Here is a 21,373-nt window from a genome sequence, read left to right as displayed (position 1 = left end):
AATAACATTGCAAAGAATGGAAATTCCAGAACACTTAATTTTGCTCATGAGGAACCTGTACGTAGATCAAGAGGCAGTCTTTTGAACAGAAGGGAATATTGCATGCTTTAAAGTCAGAAAAGGTGTGCATCAGGGTGGTATCCTTTTGCCACACTTATTCAGTTTATATGCTGAGGAAATAATCTGAGAAGCTGGACAATCTGAAGAAGAACCAAGCATCAGGATTTGAGGAAGACTCATTAACAACCTGCCATATGCAGATGACACAACCTTGCTTGCTGAAAATGAAGAAGACCTGAAGCACTTATTGATGAAGATCAAAGACTACAGCCTTCAGTATGGACTACACCTCAACATAAAGAAATCAAAAATCCTCACAACTAGACCAATAGCAACATTAGATAAATGGAGAAAAGACTGAATTTGTCAAGGATTTCATTTTACTTGGATCCACCATCAACACCCATGGAAGCAGCAACCAAGAAACCAAACAATACATTACATTGGGTAAATCTGCTGCAAAAGATCTTAGAACGTTAAAAAGCAAAGATGTCACCTTGAAGGCTAAGGTGCTCCTTACCCAAGCCATGGTGTTTTCAATTGCCTCATAGGCATGTGAAAACTGGACAAAGAATAAAGAAGACTGAAGAAGAATTGACGCCTTTGGATTATGGTGTTGGTGAAGGATATTGAGCGTGCTATGGACTGCCAGAAGAACAACAAATCTGTCTTGGAAGATGTACAGCCAGAATGCCCCTTAGAAGCAAGGATGGTGAGACTTCATCTCACATACTTTGGACATGTTGTCAGGAGGGGTCAGTCTCTGGAACAGGAAATCATGTTTGGTAGAGGGTCAGAGAAAAAGAGGCAGACCCTCAACCAGATGAACTGACACAGTGGCTGCAACAACGTGCTCAAGCATAACAACTATTGTGAAGATGGCACAGGACCAGGCAGTGTTTCATTCTGTTGTATAAGGGATTGCTATGATTTGGAACTGACTCGACAGTACCTAACAACAACAAGGTATGTAAGTCAAGTTGAGTTGGTTTCTTATACTTGCAACCAAGATTCCTGACAAGTGGATTTGAAGAATTATGCCAAGACCTAATTATATACAAGAATGCTGTCATGGATTGAATTATGTGCCTCAAAAAATGTGTGTATCAACTTGGTTAGGACATGATTCCTGGTATTCTGTGGTTGCCCTTCATTTTGTGATTGTAATTTTATGTTAAAGAAAGCAGCACTAAGAGCAGAGCGCATCATTTGGACCTGAGGTTCCTGTGCTGAGATGCTCCCAGACCAAGGGAAGACTGATGACAAGGACCTTTCTCCAGAGCTGACAGATAGAGAAAGCCTTTCCCTGGAACCAGCACCCTGAATTCAGACTTCTAGCCTACCGGACTGTGAGAGAATAAACTCCTCTTTGTTAAAGCCATCCACTTGTGGTATTTCTATTACAGCAACACTAGATGACTAAGACAAATGGCCATTTCAGTATTGCTCATAATAGTAAAAGGCTGGAAACAACCTAGTGTTCAACAGTGTTCAACAGTAGTGAACTGTTTAAAGAAATTATTGTATGGGATATAAAGGAATACTATGCAACCATTAAAATAATGAAGTAGATACATTTGGTTTGTTATAGAAATATTACCAAGATACATTAAAGGAAAAGAGTAATTTTAGAATAATAAGCAAAATGAAATTCCAATTGTATCAAATTTTAAAAGACACGCAGCATAATAATAATATTATATCAGACAATATTTTTTGCAATCCGTAGACTTTTCCATGGCTATTTTTCAGAAGTAGATCACCAAGCCTTTCTTCTTTGTCTTAATCTGGAAGCTCCATTGAAACCTGTCTACCATGGGTGACCCTGCTGGTACTTGAAACACTGGTAGCATAGTTTCCAGCATGATAGCAACATGAAAGCCACCAGCAAGATGAAAGACCACAAAAAATGCTGTGGTCTTTTCAATTGCCTCATATGCATGTCAAAGTTGGAAAATGAAAAAGAAAGAAGAGTTGATGCATTCAAGTGGTGGCATTGGTGAAGAATATTGAAAGTACTCTTTACTATCTACCAAAAGAACAAAGAAATCAGTCTTAGAAGAAATACAAATAGGATGTTCCTTAGAAGAGAGGATGGTAAATTTGGACTCATGTACTTTGTACTTGTCATCAGCAAAGACCAATCATTGGAAAGGACATCATGTGTAGTAAAGTAGAGGGCCAACAAAGATGAAGGAAATCCTCAATGAGATGGATTGATACAATAGCTGCAACAATGAACTCAAACATACCAACGATCATAAAGACAGTGCAGAACTGTGCACCATTTAATTCTGTTACATATAAAGTCATCGTGAGTCAGAGCTGACTTGACAGCAACTAACAACAACAACACAATAATAACAGAGGTTATTTTTAGAAATAGGAACTGAGGGTTGGGAGTGGAGACTTTCACTTTCTATTTTATATTTCTCTGGACTGTTTAAATTTTTACTGTATGCATTTGTTTTATTTATATTTTTAAATTAAAAAGCAAGAGAACATGTCTGAACACTAGCTCAAATAGTGATAAAATCAAATTATTGGAAATCTAAGTAATAAAATATGTTTTCATAAAGCACTATAAATTCAAGATTTCTTAAGGAACTAAAAAGTCAAACTAAAGAGCTCTTGATTAAAATGAGTAATCTTTAGGTAGTAGACAAGTGAAGACAGGTGAAGAGAAGGACAACACGCAATACAGGGGAAGTCAGTACAACTGGACTAAACCAAAAGCTAAGAAGTTTCCTGAACACAACCAAACACTTCGAGGGACAGTGTAGCGGGTTGGAGGTCCAGGGACCATGGGTTCAGGGAACTTCTAGGTGAATTGGCATAACAGTTTATTAAGAAAATGTTCTGCATCCCACTTTGGTGAGTGGCATCTGGGGTCTTAAAAGCTAGCAAGCGGCCATCTAAGATGGATCAATTCGTCCCAACCCATCTGGAGCAAAGGAGAATGAAGACCACAAAGGACACAAGGAAAATACTAGCCCAAGAGACAAAAGGGCCCCATAAACCAAAGACTCCATCAGCCTGAGCCCAGAAGAACTAGATGGTTCCTGGCTACCACCAATGACCACCCTGACAGGAAACAAAAAGAGAGTCCCTGACAGACCAGGAGAAAAGTGGGGTGCAGAACACAAATCCTAGTAAAAAGACCAGACTTAATGGTCTGACTGAGACCAGAGGAACCCCAGAAGACATGTTCCCAGACACTCTATTAACCCAGAACTAAAACCATTCCCAAAGCTGACTCTTCAGACAAAGAATAAACTGGACTATAAGACAAAAAATTGATACTCATGAAGAGTGTGCTTCTTAGTTCAACTAGATACACAAGACTAAATGGGAAGCTCCAATCTGGAGGCAAAATCAGAAGGCAGACAGGGACAGGAGCTGGCTGAACGGACACAAGAAGCCTGGGATGGGAAGGAGGAATGTGCAGTCACATTACAGGAATAGCAACTAGGGTCACATAATAATTCGTGTATAAGTTTTTGTATGAGAAACTAACGTGAGCTGTAAACTTTCACCTAAAGCACACACACACAAAAAAAGAGTAATCTTTTATTGTAAGTGGCTTTTTATGATGCCAGCAAGAAGTATTTGTAGGATAATCAATTGAGTCGGTTCTAGAGAGAGTAACAGTAAAAGGAGGCATTTGGATCTACAATATTTTCAACTCCCTTCCAAATGCAAGGCATTATGTTTGTAGAAATTTTGAAGACACAAAGGTTAACAATGAATGAAAATTGTATTAACTATTTACATAAACTACAAAGATGATTTCTTTATATTCTCAAATATTTGCTGAAAGTGGTGATTATATCATGGACAAAATAATACTAAAATAGCTTAAATTCCTATTAATTCTATTTGGGCTTTCCATTTCTCCAAGTTTTGACATTGCTTTGATCCATAATGACAAAAAAAAAAAAAAGAAGAAGAAGAAAATATTCACACCATAACTTAAACTGCTTTCTCTATGGTTTTGGGAACATAAAGGAGAATTAAAAAAAAAAAAAAAATCCGTTGCTGTCAAGTCAATTCTGACTCATAGCAACCGTATACGACAGAGTAGAACTGCTCCATAGGATTTCCAAGGAGTAGCTGGTGGATTCAAACTGCCAACCTTTTGTTTAGCAGCCGAGCTCTTAACCATTGTGCCACCAGCACTCCGCCACAGGAGAATTTGAGTAATTAAATTTTATGGAACAATTAATGATACATACATCTTGACAGTTATGTTTTTATTAACACACCAACTGTGACTTAAGAGAAAGTGTTAACTACATGCCGAATACTTAATCACAGGTTTAAAAAGTACAATAGTTACAACATAGGTATTATGTTTCACTATAAAATTAAATATCTTCCAAATTGTTTCTCAATTCCAGGTTTCTTGACAAAACATATTATTTAAAATATCCCATCAAAGATCCTCATGAAATTGAATTTGATGTCATACATCTTAAACATTTTGAAAAATAGGTATCTTCAGCAACTTTCCAAAATAAATATTGATTGATAAACTTTGTATAAAAATAATTCATTCAATATAAAAACCTATTAAAATCATTTCTTGATGCTCTTATAAACACATGTAACAATATCTCAGTCTAACCCAGACTTTGTATTTTAAGTTGTTCCCCCCAACATTTTGATTAGGTACAGAAGTTCTTTAGCATTTTAAACTAATTTTTCAATAAAGGGTAAAATTATTGACTTATTAGTTTCTTTTTGATAGTTCTTTATAATTTTTTGTTAACTATAATTATTTTTTTCCTCAAATGCGATTCGTTTTAATCATAGTTGAATGGACAATTTTAACTTTATATTTTACGATTTGAGTATGTGTTTTCTCAATAATTAATACTTTAGAATTTATTAACGATCAGGATGACCCTTGAAAAATGAAAAGTAGAACAGCTTTATTTTAAAGAGTACTGGGAATAATTTAGAGAGTAGTCTTTTTTTCTTCTATGTCTAGGTGGCGTAGGAATTTGTGGTTGCACTATGTCTTGATCCATTCAGCACGTTGCCCAGCTCCACATGTGAGCCCAGCATGCATGACAACTCTCTGCTGGTCTTACAGCCTAATCTGTATACCGTGGCAACTAAAGTAGCTTTGGAATGTGGGATCAGTTTGTGGAGAAAGTTTAGCTTCCTTCAGCTTTTGAGTAGTTAGTATGGATACTCCTAAAGGAATGTGGCCATAGGCTTTATATTTGGAAAGAGGGAGTTGGTTTTATTGGAAAGGGATGAGAAAGTGTAGAAGAATATCACGCTTAGGGTCATAAAACCTTATTCTTGGTCCAGGAACCCGCTGGTTTGAAAACTTTGTCCAAGTTCTTTGACTACTTGAGGACTTGTTTTGAAAATAAAAGAATATCTGTTCTCATCCCTCTTGTCCATATGTAGCTCATCTTTAAATGCGAACAGAGGCCTCTAACAGAAGGCCCCTGCTCTTATTGGTAAGTGTACCTCAATCTTTCTTCTATATCCCTCTAATCTTGACAAATGATTTGTCTTCAAACCATCTGTTTAAACTTGAAGCCACAATTCAATTATGAATTTGTGAGTTTTTTTTCATGAAATTGAGATTTAGAGAGATGTATTACTAACTTGTGTTGCAATGTAAGTCCTTTAGATGAAATATTCAAAATTCCACATTTATTATACATTTAAAATCCAAAAGTCGTATTTCAGCTCCTCCTTTTTTAAAACTTTTTTTAAAAGAAGCCTTGGAAAGAAATGATGAGTATTTGACCATTCTCAAGTGTAGAACATTCTCAATTTTCCCTAGGTTTTTATGATAACACCCATTATTGAATGGCAAACAATTTTCATAAGTACCCAATAAAGTATAGTGATACATATATAATGAACTTTTAAAAGTGAAAATCAGAACAGAAGCACACTGACAATAAATACTATCCAAATCTATATATACCAATAGGCCAAATGTACCAATTCTGCTCTCTCCATGAAAGAAAGTCCTTTGGAATCTCAATATTTCTGATGTGTCTTTTGTTTGTCCTTTTGTTTTTTGGGGACTGAATCTGCACCAGGATGATATTAATATCTCAGGTTAACACACTGTCACGAGATTCCTTTAACCCAGACCTGCAGCACTGCAGTGGTTCTGGGACTTTTATGGCATATTCTTGGGCTGATGGGAACATCTAGCAGTTTCTGTTTCCTGTTTGGCTGGGTCTCGGGCCACAAGAGAATGATGTGTCTCAATGGACATGCTCAGTGGTTAATCTCCAACTCTGTGTAGAGTAGTTTAACTTCCTATCTCTTCCGTACTGTACCCTAAGTATTAACATGTCTACGGTGGCATAGTTGTTAAGAGCTATGGCTGCTAACCAAGAGGTAGGCAGTTCGAATCCACCAGGTGCTCCTTGGAAACCCTATGGGGCAGTTCTACTCTGTCTGATAGAGTCACTATGAGTCGGAATCGACTCAACTGCAACAGGTATACTCTACGAAATGGGAGAAAGATGTGGCAATCGCTTCCAAAAAGATTTACAGTCTTCGAAACTCTGTGGGGCAGTCCTATTCTGTCCTATAGAGTTGCTATGAGTCAGAAACGACTTGATGGCAACAGGTAGGTTTATACATTATGAGAAGGAGCCCTGGTGGTACAGTGGTTAAGCATTCAACTGCTAACTGAAAGGTCAGTGATTCAAATCCATCAGCTGCTCCTCTGGAGAAGGATGTGGCAGTCTGCTTCCATAAAGATTACAGCCTTGGAAACTTTATGGGACAGTTCTACTCTGTCCTATAGGGTTGCTATGAATTGGAATCAACTTGACATCAACACAGGATACTCTAAAAATGGCGATGCACAACTTAGTGAAACTTCTATTTATGTAATTATTTCTTTCACGTTACTCAATCTTTAAGCCACTTAAAAATCAATGAAAAAGTATTCTCCATTTATCTTTGCACGGAACTAAGGCTTTCATATCACACTAATTATTCGGTTAGTTGGTATGAGCCCTCTACCTCTCTCTCGTAGAGGGTCATCAGTTGAGTCTGTGAGATCCTGAGACATGTCAATGACACTATGACATGTAGCAGGCTTATTGGTTTCTGAGCCACAAATGATCATGACATGTGAAAAGATTTATCATCTGGGGTCTGGGATCTTTGTCATTGTTTAGAGCTTCTCTATACATACGGCCATGACTGAAAGAGCGATGAGGCATAGCTTTATTTAGGGGAACAGTCAAATCAGCAGAATCTTCTCTCAGTTTAGTCTAAATATGAAACCTTGGTGATGTTTAGCAACCAACAGGCATATTTCTGAGCACTAAACTATTTATGTTGATGATACAGATAATATTGAAACCCTTCCTTCTTGCCATTGAACAATTAACTGCAAGTTTCTTGATTTACTTTTTGCCCAGTCTGATGTTTTTGAGTTTTCTTATCACACCAAATGCTGAAACAATAAACTTCTGCACTGATTTTAAGTCTATAAAGATAAGGATAAAATCTGTGTAATTCTCATTAACTTTTCATCCAATATTATATTCATACTTAATATACTTTATTTGATTACAAATCAGCTCTGTTATTGATGGCAATATAAGGCATTGGCTAAAAACACAATCACTGGAGTTCAAAAGATCTGAGTTTAAATCTGAATTCTGGCCCATCACCCACTAACTTCATGAACTTGGGCAAATAACTTGATCACCCAATTTTTAAAAGGGTATAATTGTAGTATACACCTCATATAATTATTGTAATGATTAACTGTGTGTTATATTAAATGTGTATTAAAAGTATGTGAAGCCTTAGCACAGTGGTAGGTGTATATACATATATATAGAGAGAATGATCAATAAGAGAGAAAAAATGTCCAGAGAAGTATGAATGGGGAAGATAATGATTCCAGAGTGATATACAGTGGTATTTGGTAACCTAACTCTTTGAAAAAGTGACAATTTCAACATCTTTTCTAGAGGAGAATAAGGTAGACAGTATGCTTTCAAAAGTGTTTATGTCACCATCAAAATAACGGTTTTAGGGCTTGCCATTTTAAGAGGTGGTTTCATCGTATGGTGTATAGGTACCTTAGATTTGGTATACAACTGTCATTCTTCACAAGTATATCTCCTTAGACCAGAGCTAAATCTTCTCTTTTTCTTTAACATGTAGTGGAATACCTACCACACAGTAAGTGCTCAAGGCAAGTTTGTTGAAATGAAATAACTCCAAATCACAGTCTGATAGCACAAAATACAAACACATCACATACTTTTAAAATGTACAAGGATATCAATTAGATATAGAGTGTGTGTGTGCGTATGTGTGTGTCTATAAAACAAATACAACTCAAAGTAAAACAACCACACACCTGAAACAAAGTTACAGCTCATAGGTGTTTGAAGTCTTCTTTCATCTCTTTCTACACAGAACAAATGTTCACAAAAGACGGTTTTTTTTGTTGAGCTTGATTTTAGCTAGAAACAAGCCACTGGAGACCTTCCTGCTCTGGCTTATAAAAAGAATTATTAGAGAGTCTGTCTACATTGCTAGACTCATGAGGGCTTTCTTACATTCTTTGTCTATATTACTGAGAGAGGGCCATTAATTTTGGAACAGTCACTTTCAAATTCAAGTCTTACAGCTTTCTTTTCTCTCCCCTATCCACAACTATAATGGAATATATTATACTTCATATGATTCATTATACCATAAAGCTGAATGGTTTTTTGAGTGACATTAGGCAGTGAGGTCACACATCTTATTTTCCATTATCATCTGAGTCTGAGTGGAGCAAGTCTGAAATTGAGGCATGTAAGAAACAAACGTCTTCTTAACGGAAGCTCCTAAGCTGAAGTTATTTCCTACAAAATGTGAGCAACTGTCCTGAAAAATCCTGATGTCAGTGAATAAACTGTGGGTTGGGAATGGACACAACACTCCTGACTCATCAGTCAAAAGCACACCACTCTCTCTTTTTTTGAGTGAGGCGACCCCTAAATAATAGACAGATCTTTCATCATCATTTTCTTCAGGGAACTTGCCCTCCAGTTTCAAAAGTTCATCAAATCCTTCTAAGAATGTAAGCTGTGGCGAAATTCTATTGGGATGCTGATCTGATAATATTAAAAATGCCTGAGTCTCTATCTCCCATGAGCTACTAGAAGAAGAATCCTTCAATGGGGGATTTTTGCTAGAGAAGCACTTGCTGACTGAACTATTTATAGGCCCTTGCTCCTCATCAGTTTCATTTGATTTAGAGTTGCTGACAAGTGTGGCATATTTAACAGATGGCTGTCTCCGGCTCTCATCCTCACAGGTTATCCTGGTGCTCTCGGGTTCAGAGAAGTTAGAACTGTGGCATTGGCCACTAACACAAACAGAACCCTTTTCAGGATCTGGAGTTGTCAAAAGCAGAGAGGCCATAGTTGTTGACTCCATCTCATCTTTATCTTTCCATGATGTATCAACACTGATATCTTCTGAAATGGTTTCAGGCTCCAAAAGAAGAGGACCAAATGTCAGTGACTCTGTATGCTTGATAAAAAGATGCTCAAACGTTTCTGGCTAAAAGAAAAGACACATTTTAATGCTCAATTATATTAACGTTTTTGCTTTGCTATGGCATGCTTAAAGAAATGAAAGTGTAGAAGGATTAATAATAAAGGACATAAGTCAACCGCAAAATAACTAGTTTTGGACTGAAACAGAATTAAAAACCATAATAGAGAGGCAGCATAGATGGCGTTTAAAAGTGGAATGAGACTTAGGTTTGAGTCTGTCTAATTCTATGACCATGGGAAAGTACATTAACCTCTCTCTCTGTTTTCCACATTCTTCATCTGTAAAAATGTGTTCAACACCTACTTTATGGTAGTGTGGCATTTATTAATTAGATGTGTCTGAAAATAATTAGCTCTTAATAAACAGCAGTTATTGTAAATGAAAGAGTTATCTTCTAAAGGATTTCTAACGTGTTACAGCAAATTAGTTTCCCCAACCCCTCACCCTATGGCCATTGAGTCAATTCAAACTCACAGTGACCCTATAGGACAGAGTAGAGCTGCCCCATAGGGTTTCCAAGGCTGTAAACCTTTACAGAAGCAGACTGCCACACCTTTCTCCCACATAGCGGCTGGTGGGTTACAACTGCTGGCTTTTGGTTAGCAGCCAAGTGCTTAACTACTGCACCACCTGGGCTCCTTAAATTTAGGTTTCCACAAACTGAAAATTTAAGCCTTCCAAATAAAAAAGTACATTGGAATAAAATCAAATCATCAAAACAACATGTCAAAGGATAGTTAAAATAACTATTTCATGATGTAATAAGATGTGATCTGAAGGCAAAATAATTGTGACTGTCAAGAACTTATCTCTCTTACACTATATTGAGAATTTGCTTTAGGCTATCTGAAAATAAGAATATAAATTATTTGTTGAAAACAATGATGGTGAAAGAGATGATCACAGACTTGTAAGTTACTATTACTTATAAATAACTTCAAAATAAAATATACAGTATGGGACATGCGGAATGAAGACAAATACACAAGACAAATGCACATTATATTTTTTATAGGAACAGTGGTTACATCACAACAAAAATCCTGCCAAGCAGCTACAAATTAAGAATCTAAGTGTAAAAAGCTCAACTGATACATCATAAACACACTGAAAAAATAAATGCAAAATAAAAAATACTGTCGCTATATAACAACAAAAAACTAGCCAACTCAATGCAGTACAGAAAATGGGTTCATTTTATGTCATATATAAAATAAAATTTTTGAAATTTACATTTTTAAAACTAATACAATATATTCGGATTTATTACCTGAAATAATGGCATAGCAAACCATCCTTCATAATGGCAAATGTATTACATATAAAAATACAATTCATTTAGCATAGTTTCAAACTCTTAAATGAAATATATTAGTGATTAAAACCATAAAAGAATAAATATATCAAAAACTAAATATAATAGTAATAGAATTATATAGATGCTAAAATACTGCATAATGAGAATTACTGGGTTAATACAACTTTTTTTCATCACTCTAGGAATGTAACGTATGAAAAGAAAGCTTTCTGTGCCCATTTTCTTCCTGAAGATTTATAATTAGGTTTATGATACTTGTTTGCTCACTTTTGTTTTTTCTTAAAGATCCTATCATATATGCACTGAATGGTCTTAGAATTTAAATGAAGTTGATCTTAACTTATAAATTAAGATCATAAAATAAATGAATTACATACTATTGGTATGAAAACAAAAATTACATACAAATAGACCATAGTAGATAGTCAGGCACACATACATTCTTCAAATTATGTGCTTGACATATTTTATGCTTTCTAAAGCTTCATATTTGGAATTAATTGAAAGAAACCAAATGTCTTCAAATGAATCCAAATGGGAGATTTCACTAATAATTAATAAGAAATCACACACCCATACATTATTGAAATATAAATGGGTCATAAACCTTTATTAAAAGTATTCTCTTTAAAAAAATAACTTCAATCATTATCCACACCTAATTTTTTTTGAGATTTTAGAAGAACAGCCTTGACACATATTAAATATGCATTCAGCTGATAGGATTTAAAGAATATCCTTTCATAATTTCACACTTTGATTTCCCATTCCAGTGGCATCTATTAATAGTCAATGAGGGGGAAAAAATGACATGCTCTCCTGTTGTCAAGTTTGTTTTTTTTTTAAAACATTCAAATAAAACTATGAATAAAAGCCCAGTGTAAGTGACTTATATATATGGATTTGAAAATTATTAGGATTCATCAAACAGAAGCTTTGGTTTGGTTTGAATACGAGCAACACAGTACATTTAGTACACCGAATTCATAGAACAAGTAGGCAGTCTTTTTTTCGGAGAGAAAAATCCTGTCCTCACCATGAACTATTTCTAAAAGCTCCAAAGAGTCTCCCTTCCTTACATCACTGTTCGCTCTCCTGTGTGCCAGAGTCTTGGGTGGTTCAGTGGAAATAAATTAGATTTAGGCAAGGATTTCAAAGGAGACTGGGTTGGAGGCTGTTCTTTCCTGATCTGGTCAATCTGACCTGGGTGTGTAGGGTCATCCTGATAGGAACTGTAACTTCTACTGGCCTGTGACCAGCACAAACCATAATTCTGGCTTTCTTTGAACTTAAATGGAAGTTAGCACTTAAGCCATTTTCAAGGCTATTGAAAACAGAAATTTTCGAATTGACCAAAGTTAAATACAAATAAAAGCTACAAAACATTCAAAAGAATACCCAAATGGATCAATTTAGTATCTATAAGGAACGTAAGACAGAAAAACTGGGACATAAAAACAGAAACTAAATTCTCCCGTTGCACTCTGGTGCTAAAAAGCCATTACATTTGCAAAGTTATATGTCAGCATTTGCAGTTTGGGGGTTCATCTTTGGGGTCACAGCATTACCTATGACATACTTGATAATATCTAAAGGATATGCGATGACAGCAACAGTCATAAATATTTTTTAATGTTTTATGAGCAGAAAAATGATAAATCTCAAGCCACAAAATCATGAGTATTACTCTTTAAACTTTAGGTGACCCGAAAATTAATCATACATCCAAACTGAACTGAACTCAGACCTATATCTTGACCCCAAATTTACAAACCTATTTTAAGTCCCAAATCATCATAATCCCACCATATTTTAGTTCTCAATAGTTCAACCAAAACTGTTTTTAGATTTGATCCCCTTCTTCAAAATGTAAAAATCTTCTAATACTCTAGAGTTGGGAAGTTGGTACATTGGATTCATCTGTAGTGATCATGATTAGACTTCAAAGAATGTTCGTTCTCTGTTTAGATAAAATAAAACAAAGTAAGAAAGCAAAATAAAAAAAAAATCACTCAGCAAAAGACAAAAGATTTCAAAAACATTTTCTGTCAGGCACGGTTCTGGACCATAAATCCTTGCATTATATTACAGAAACGCATCTTCCTAGAAAGGGTAAAATTTTGCCCTGAGGTGACCTCTCTCATTTTCTTAATGGATGCCTTAAGGAAAAATTAAATGGAGGGTAAAACAAGAAGACTGGAGAGTTTGGAACAAGAAAGAGTAAAAAAGTAGAGCAGTGAAAACAAAAATACAAAAATAAAGGGAAAGAAGAGCTGAAATAGTGAAGACAGAGTCACAGAATCACTGTCATAATGATTTTTTTTTAACATAAAAAAAATCTAAGAAATCCCCTGGTCTAAGTCTCCCTTATTTTTGACAAAGCAATTGAGAGCCACTATAATTATTTGCTTAAAGTTACACAACTAATTAGAGCAAAGTGGGGCCCTAACTTGAGTCTTCTCTTTTCTAAGTTGGTATCATTTCTATAATACAATGCAAGATGAAAAAAAAATCCAAAAAAATCTGCAGGAGAACATGTTCCTTGTTTCACTTTTTCTACTTGCTGTGATGGACAGAGGCTCATTAACTCACATCAGGACACTCTCTTCTGTGTTCTGGTTACCCAATAATATACATATAAATAATAGGAAAAACAAGAGAATAAACAAAACTGAAGGTATATTTTAGGGGAGTAAAATATATACCTCTATTTTTTTTTTTTTTTTTTTAAGCCCAGCAATATGCATTCTGGGGCACAGAGGAGAGAACTACTTGTAAACAAAATCAGGAATTTAAAACCGTGTCAGCTCTTCCACACTTCTGCAAGGTGGGAATTTGAGGAATGAAATTTCAGGGGTCTAGATTTGTGAGGAGGATGGTGCTGTGGGAGTCCTCAAAGTTGTTAAGCTTCTTCACTGGAGGCCTACTGCAGGCTGAGGAATCCAGAATAATCTACAGGTCCCAAGGAAAAATCCATTTGGTTTTAGTTTTTGCACTCCTAAAATAAGTTGCTAAGTGGAAGGTGCTTTTGTGAAAACTGACATAAACGTAGATAACAAGGCATCAGTGTTTGGCCAAAATAAAATAAAATACAGATGATGAGAAAAACATTTGTAAAATAAGTAAAAAATAATGAGAAGTAATGGAATAAATTAAAGGCCAATCAAAGAAGAACACAATATGTTACCAACCCTCACTTAAGCAAAATTCTTTAAGGGGAATAAAAATCCAGATCCTTTGAGTTTAGAAGAAGAAATAATAGACTAGGCAAAAATGTTAAAGAAAAAGGTACAAAACAAATTTTAAAAGGTTAAAGTCTTTTACATTGTAAATTTGAATTAGAAAAAAAAAGGCCAGGCTATTGAGTTACTATAATACATTTTCTTACAGCAAGAATTCATCCTTTACGTTTGTGATTTTTAAATTATCAAGAGAAGTGTCATAGAGGAATGCTTTTCTGGTTCAAGATGGCAGATTGAACATACATGTTTCTCTCCAGTCTCTGTAGAGACCCTGTTAGAATGAAAATAGGTGAATAAATCAAGCAGAGAAGATGGAAAGCAATTGAAAGAGTATAGACCAAAAAAAGATGAGCAAAGGAAGCTGTAGATCTACTTTATACCCAGTGTAGGCTGCAGCTGAGGAGAAAGCCAATTTGCCCAACTGAATAGAGGAAAATAGAGGAGAGGAAGGTAAAAGAAGAAAAGCCAGTTGCTGTTGAGGTGCCTCTGGGTAGACTCAAACTGCCAACCTTTCAGTTAGCAGCCAAGCACGTTAACTGTTTGCACCATAAGGATGCAGTTAAGAAAAAAAAAAAAGGCAGTAAAATGGTTATTCTAGCATTAATATACACTTACATAGTGAAATGATATAGGCATATTATTAGGTATATTGTAGGTATAGTGAAGCTTTTTAAATTTTACTTAGGTATTTAGATTTTTTTTAAAGAAAAGCTTTCATATTAGAAAAAAAAAATCTCTCTCTTATTCTTTGTCTTCTAGTTACGCAGTTTTCAGTTTCTGAACATGCTGCAGTCCTCCTGCCTTCCACAGGGCTTTGCATTTGCACCTCCCACTGCCTGCAGTCTACCCGCCTCCACAAAGCCTAGTTATTGACCATTCACCTTCCATATCATGGCTCAAATGTCACTTTCCTACCTTCACCTGCTCATCCCCCACCCACGCACTAAGCCCGGTCCCCACATTATAAGCTCTTAGTACACTGGGCCGCTTTCTCTCATAACATGTAGTTTACAATTACGGAGTTATTTCTGTGATAAACTGATTAATGCTTATCTTCCTCACTAGACTATACACTTCCGAAGTTTCTGTTTTTCTCACTGTTACAACCTCCGGGCCTAGCATAGCAACAGGCACAGAATAGGTATTCAATAAATAGCCCTCAAATGAATGCATGAATTGAACAAATGAATAAATGAAAAAAAATGAATAAACCATTTCAAAGAGGCAAAAGAAGACAAGTCCTATCTAAGCTACTTTCAGTCTAACCACTCACACTTCTGTAATCCCACTGTCTGAATTTCTAGATAATAAGGAGAAGTTTTTAAAAATCTGATTTCCCAGATTCTAGCAACAGCCTAGCCTTACACATAAGTACTCATTATGTGCTTGTTGAACAACTGAATGAATGACAAATAAAAATATAGGGCTTAAATATTACTATAACTACAGTAAATATTACTGCATAAATTCATAATGGAAGAGGAAGGGGAGTAATAAATGTTTTATTAATTGAAAAGAATCAGCAACTCTGTTTTTCTTAAAGAAACTCCATGTTTTATAGTGAGTAAGGGCATAACTGAAAAGTAGATGGGCATGTGGTTGGTCAGGCTCAGGCAAAGTGAAATTTCTATAAAATGAATGATTATAGGTAAAACTCTACTGCTGCCTGGTCCAAAGACAGGGTACTGTCTCTTCTGCTGCAAGATTACAATTTCAACTTTTGTGATGTTGGTTGTCTACAATATTACTTACTGATTGATCTGTTCATTCATTAATTGGTTGCAACTAGCGTTTTACAAAAGTAAAATAGAATTAAAAAAAAAATAGAGGACACCAAAAATAGCAAGAATAAATACTCTTTCATACTTTTTTTTTTCAGTTTTGCATATCTATATGGGTGTACTAAGTTGCAAGATAAAATGTATTTCTTACTGTAGGTCATGGTCAAAAAAACAGTTGAAAGCCACTGCTATAGAGGACAGGGACTAATATTATTGCACAGGCTCCAGAGTCAGACAAATGAGTCAACCAATCCTAATTCAGCTAACTACTTAAGTTTCAGTTTTCTCTTTTACAAAATGAAGATAATAATACCTACTGCACAGGGTAAGTGAAAGAATAATTATTCAAAATAAGTAAAATAATACACAATAATATTGTAACATAAAGGTAACTAACATTTGCTGTGACCTTCTTATGTGACAGGTACTATCTTCTTTAACCCCCCCAAACAACGCTACGAAGTGAGTACTTTTATCGTCATTTTATAGGAGAGGAAACTGAGACACTAAGAATTGAAGTAAAAATCATAAGGAATACAAAAGTATATATCACAGTGATTTACACATAAACAAATATAAATGTATGCTAGTAGCCATACTAGTACTATGAGTTACCAGGAATTATTTAATGAGTCCCTAGTTTAATACATTGCACATAGCCAGAGAAGTTCAACAAATATTTGTGATGGATAAGCCACAGTCCTTGAACTGAAGGCACTATCTACAAAAAATTAAACAACAAAATGCTCTAGGTATTTAGAGGGGGAGAAGTTGTTCTGAGCTACATTTGTTAAAAGAAACCTTGGGAAAAGATGGGCCAACAGCAAGATCTTGGTTGATGAGGAATGGTCTGTATTGGTGAGAAGGAAACAGTACAGGTATAATCAAGACCCAGGGACAGAAAAAATTGGATGTGTAGGTTGAAAAGAAATAGTAGAGAGAAGTATTTGAGTCTCAGCCTCAGGGGACTCTCTTCTTTATCTTGTAGCTAAAAGGCAACCACTGAAGACTTTTTAGCAAATGGCTAATAATACACAATCATTGTGACTGCGGAATAATCTCCAAATAATTATTGTTTTAAAAATTGTGTAGCCGTTTTCACATGAACACTAAATTCTATTTTACCAAGTTTATGGTGGGGGGGAATCAACCTTGCTTCAAGGAAGATTATGCAAATTAATAAAATATTTGTTGAACTCTAGAGCTTTTTGAGAAATTCTATTACAGAAATAAGTAAAAATTATTTTAACATAGTTAACTTACTGTCTATAAAGTACTTTAGCATGAATGAAGCTATCTCTATAAATGTGTTATTATAATAACTGAATTTTTTAGATTACGGTGCTTAAAGATAGGGTTGTTTATATTTTTAATTGATTTAAATAATTATAGGGATTAAAAATATTGATTCCAACCTTTTGCCTGAGGACAAATGGTTTATACCAAAAATGGGTATCCAGACATATATTCTCCATCAGATTTGACTCATAATATTCTAATATTTATTTTATCATGCACTGTGACACAGAAAGAAGGTATGTGTTTTGTCAGATCTCATACGCTAAACTACCGACTAAATTTTCTTTCTTCCTGTTTTTAAATCCCTGCATCCTGCTATTCTTGAAAATATAGAGTAGGTTAAACAGACTCATTAAATGAATTTAACAAAATAAGAACTTTTAAACTTTAAAATGTTTAAGGCTCTAGAAGTCATACCAAACCAAAACCAACCAATTGCTATCGAGTCAATTCCAACTCAGAGTGACCCCAAAGGACAGAGTTGAACAGCCTGACAGAGTTTCCATGGAATGCTGGCGGATTTGAACCACCAGCCTTTTGGTTAGCAGCCGTAGCTCTTAACCACTGTGCCACTAGAAGTCATATGTGATCTAAACTGTAATCTTAAATATTCTGGATTTTTAAAAATCTGAAAAAAAAAAGACCTTCTGAAAATTAAGTCCTTGTGCCCAGGAGCAATTCTTGGGGTTTGGAACATCTTCCCAAAACAGCTTCTTCATTCTACAAAGGATAGACATGGTATTAGAATTAGAGAAAAACGCTAATGTTAAAAATGCTGACAGCTAACAGTTGTACAAACTAGAAATTAATCTACCTCCGTAGGGTCAGATTCATTTTCACATGCTGTACCATGGAGATTTCCACCAAAGTTCTATATATTGTTGCTGTGCACTGTTGAGCAGATTCCAACTCATAGCTACACTACATGACAGAATAGAATTGCCCCACAGGGTTTCCTAGGCTGCAATCAGGTCTTTTCTCCCGTGGAGCAGCTGGTAGGTTTGAATCACCAACTTTTCAGTTAACAGCCAAGCACTTAACCATTGCGCCACCAGGGCTCCTTAAAGTTTGATGTATACCAAAGTTAATAATCACTGTAATAACATAATAGTCAAGGCTTATTGAAAGGTGTATGCCAGGCACTGGGCTAAACACTGTACTCAGAGAAAAAAATATATATATATTTTTATTAAATGGCCTGCAAGTGGGTTCCAGAAACAATTGTACTTGATGTGGCCTCATCACTTGACTGAATGATAAATTTAAACTCTCAAATCTCCTCCCCCTCCTTTTTTGCTAAAGGACAAAAGTTTCTATACAGAGTTGGCATGTGTGAAATGATCTCATTGGTTCCAACAGCCCAGCATGAAGTAATGTGACCTCATAAAACCTTCCAAGGCATTCAAGGCTATTTGCCTGACAAACTAGACAGTCTGTAGCCACCCAGTGCCGATTCTTAAAAAGCAGAGTGCCCACTAATCATGAATGAGTTCACTACTGCGGGTCAATCTTCACCACTAAGAATCCTCAACCCAAATTGCAGAGCTCTGAAAGGCATTTTTGCTGCCTCCAAGACCATACTTTCTATAATAAGACTGTTATTTCCTGAACAGATATATATAAAAATTGGTTTATGTTATCCTAGCAAAATAAAATGCTGTTTCCTGAAAGTAGGCCTTTCCTTTTTAAGCCATCTTAATTGCATACTGAATATAAAGAGAAATATTTAGAATACTTTAATGCTTCTGATTCAGTTTTCAAATCAAAGTGTAAACATGTTCAAGGGCTTTTGCCATGAAGATTCTTAACACCAAGTACAATACCTTTGATGTGATATTAACAATGTTCCAAGCAGTAAGACTGAAGAGGAAATAATTATTGGCACAATTACATATAGACCTGCATCATTCTGGTGTTTTTCAATATCATCTGAAAAAGAAATACAATGCACACAACTCAGAAGCTTGAGGAAATATTAATCACTTTCCGTATAAAAATTAGAGTATTTTTTCATTTTATTATAAATTTGTAGTACCTTTAAAAATGTAAAAATAAAAAGAGGAAGAAAATATACGGTTATGATCACTTTTATAAAGTATTATTGTTGTCCAATATTATTATAATTTAGTAAAATGTTTTTTCAAAACTATTTATTTACCAATCCTCTTCATCTGATCATTTTTGGGTTATATGAATCAAAGTGCCAAGTAAAGTCTTATCATCACCATCTAAGCACAGTCTACAACATGTGCCAATCTCTATCTAGTTCACTCCAGACACATGGGCCTCCTTGCTATTTCTTGAACCACCAAGCATGCTGACTCCTCAGGGCCTTTGCAGATGATATCCCTTTACCTGGAATGTTCTTTGCCTTTGTACTTGCAGAGTTCTAATCAAGATCACCTCCACAGAAAGACCATTTCTGGCCATCCTAACAAAAACAGAACACCTTAACTCTATCTCTTCATCCTACTTTTGTTTTGCTTCATAGCACTTTTTTTTTTCTTTTTAAATTGTGGTAAAGTATATACAACATAAAATTTGCCATGCCATTTTAACCATTTTCAAGTGTGTCACTCAGTGGTATTAATCACATTCACTATGTTGTGCAAACATCACCACTATTTGTTTCTACTTATTTCTACCTGACATTGTTTTATCTGACATTGTTATACATAATTAATTTATTGTCTGTCACTCCCACTAGAGCACCAGAATTTAAGCTCCATAAGAGCAGAGACTTAATGTTGATTGCCCAGTCTCCAGTGCTTAGAACAGTGCTCAATAAATATTTGTTAATAATACAACTTGAAGTTGTCAAGGATTTCACTTTAATTGGATCCATAATCAACCCGCATGGAAAGGGCAGTCAAGAAATCAAACAATATACTGCATTGGGCAAATCTGCAAAAGACCTCTTTACAGTGTTCAAAAGCAAAGATGTCACACTGAGGAGTAAAGTGCACCTGACCCAAGCCATGGTATTTTCAACCACTTCATATGCATGTGAGAGCTGGACAATGAATAAGGAAGACGGAAGAAGAATTGACCCCTCTGGATTGTGGTGTTGGCGAAGAATATTGAATATACCACGGTCTGCCAGAAGAACAAACAAATCTGTCTTGGAAGAAGTACAGCTGGAATGGTCCTTAGAAGCAAGGATGGCAAGACCGCATCTTACATACTTTATACATGTTATCAGGTGGGACCAGTCCCTAGAGAAGGACATCATGCTTGATAAAGTACAGGGTCAGCGAAAAAGAGGAAGACCCTGAACAAGATGGATTGACACGGTGGCTCCAACAATGGGTTCAAACATAGCAACGATTGTGAGGATGACGCAGGACTGGGCAGTGTTTCATTCTGTTGTACATAGAGTTGCTATGAGTCAGAACCAACTTGATGGCACCTAACAACAATAATACATAAATGAAATATTTTAATTACCTTTATTCTAAAACCAGGCAATACTTTCTCTCTTGAAAATTCATTATTAGGTTCTTGAATTTCAAGATAATTTGAGAAGTAGTAACAATATCCAAATGTTGGTTAAGGGAACTATACTACAAGTAAGGTAATATGAATCAAAAAGAAAGAGAAGAAGTCCAACCAAATTATTTTTTCTAAACCATCTCTCCAGTTTAACTTTTTAATGGAAAAAAATATTGTCTCTAAAAGACTGATATAGTTTTTTAAAAGCTAACAAAATATATGTGCCATGGGAATGTATTACTCTGGGTCAGTGCACTTATGTGAATTGTAGAAAATAAATATTTTTCCAATTAATCCTTGTGATGCTGTATTTTATTGTGCAGTCGTATATTTTCCTTTATTTTTTTTTTTATAAACTTTTTACTCAATTCAAGACTGGAAATTTTACTTACTAATACAAGAATTCAATACCACCACGCACGATTACTTTCCTTCTTACTACCTCCGTGGAACCATGTGTGTACCCTCGCTGCAACTACTGCAAGACATGTCTGTATAAGACTCTGGACCCTTACATGACTGGTTATTTCATCAGAAGCAGGATAATCAGGTGGCAACACTACCATCAACAAATTAGAAAACCACACCTCTATCTAAAAAGAAAGTAAAAG

The 21,373-nt window shown here is 35.4% G+C and overlaps 1 protein-coding gene across 2 annotated transcripts in view; it reads right to left on the bottom strand.

Annotated features, from left to right (window-relative positions):
- Positions 1-7,877: 7,877 nt before the first annotated feature.
- The window catches only part of LEPR (leptin receptor), a 70,027-nt gene continuing 56,531 nt past the window's right edge, over positions 7,878-21,373 (bottom strand). Inside the window, exons 16-18 of one of the 2 annotated variants that reach the window (XM_023549498.2) lie at positions 19,094-19,199; positions 17,915-17,990; positions 7,878-9,633 (exon numbers count right to left, since the gene is read on the bottom strand). In XM_023549498.2, coding sequence (XP_023405266.1) covers positions 8,806-9,633; positions 17,915-17,990; positions 19,094-19,199 — 1,010 coding nt within the window. In that variant the 3' untranslated portion in view covers positions 7,878-8,805. Of the gene's footprint in view, positions 9,634-10,454; positions 12,909-17,914; positions 17,991-19,093; positions 19,200-21,373 lie in introns of those variants that run through there. The other variant, XM_023549499.2, reaches the window with a different exon arrangement.

The sequence above is a fragment of the Loxodonta africana genome, chromosome 3 (assembly GCF_030014295.1).
Source record: "Loxodonta africana isolate mLoxAfr1 chromosome 3, mLoxAfr1.hap2, whole genome shotgun sequence".
Taxonomy (NCBI): domain Eukaryota; kingdom Metazoa; phylum Chordata; class Mammalia; order Proboscidea; family Elephantidae; genus Loxodonta; species Loxodonta africana.
This window is presented reverse-complemented; position numbering and strand designations above follow the sequence as displayed.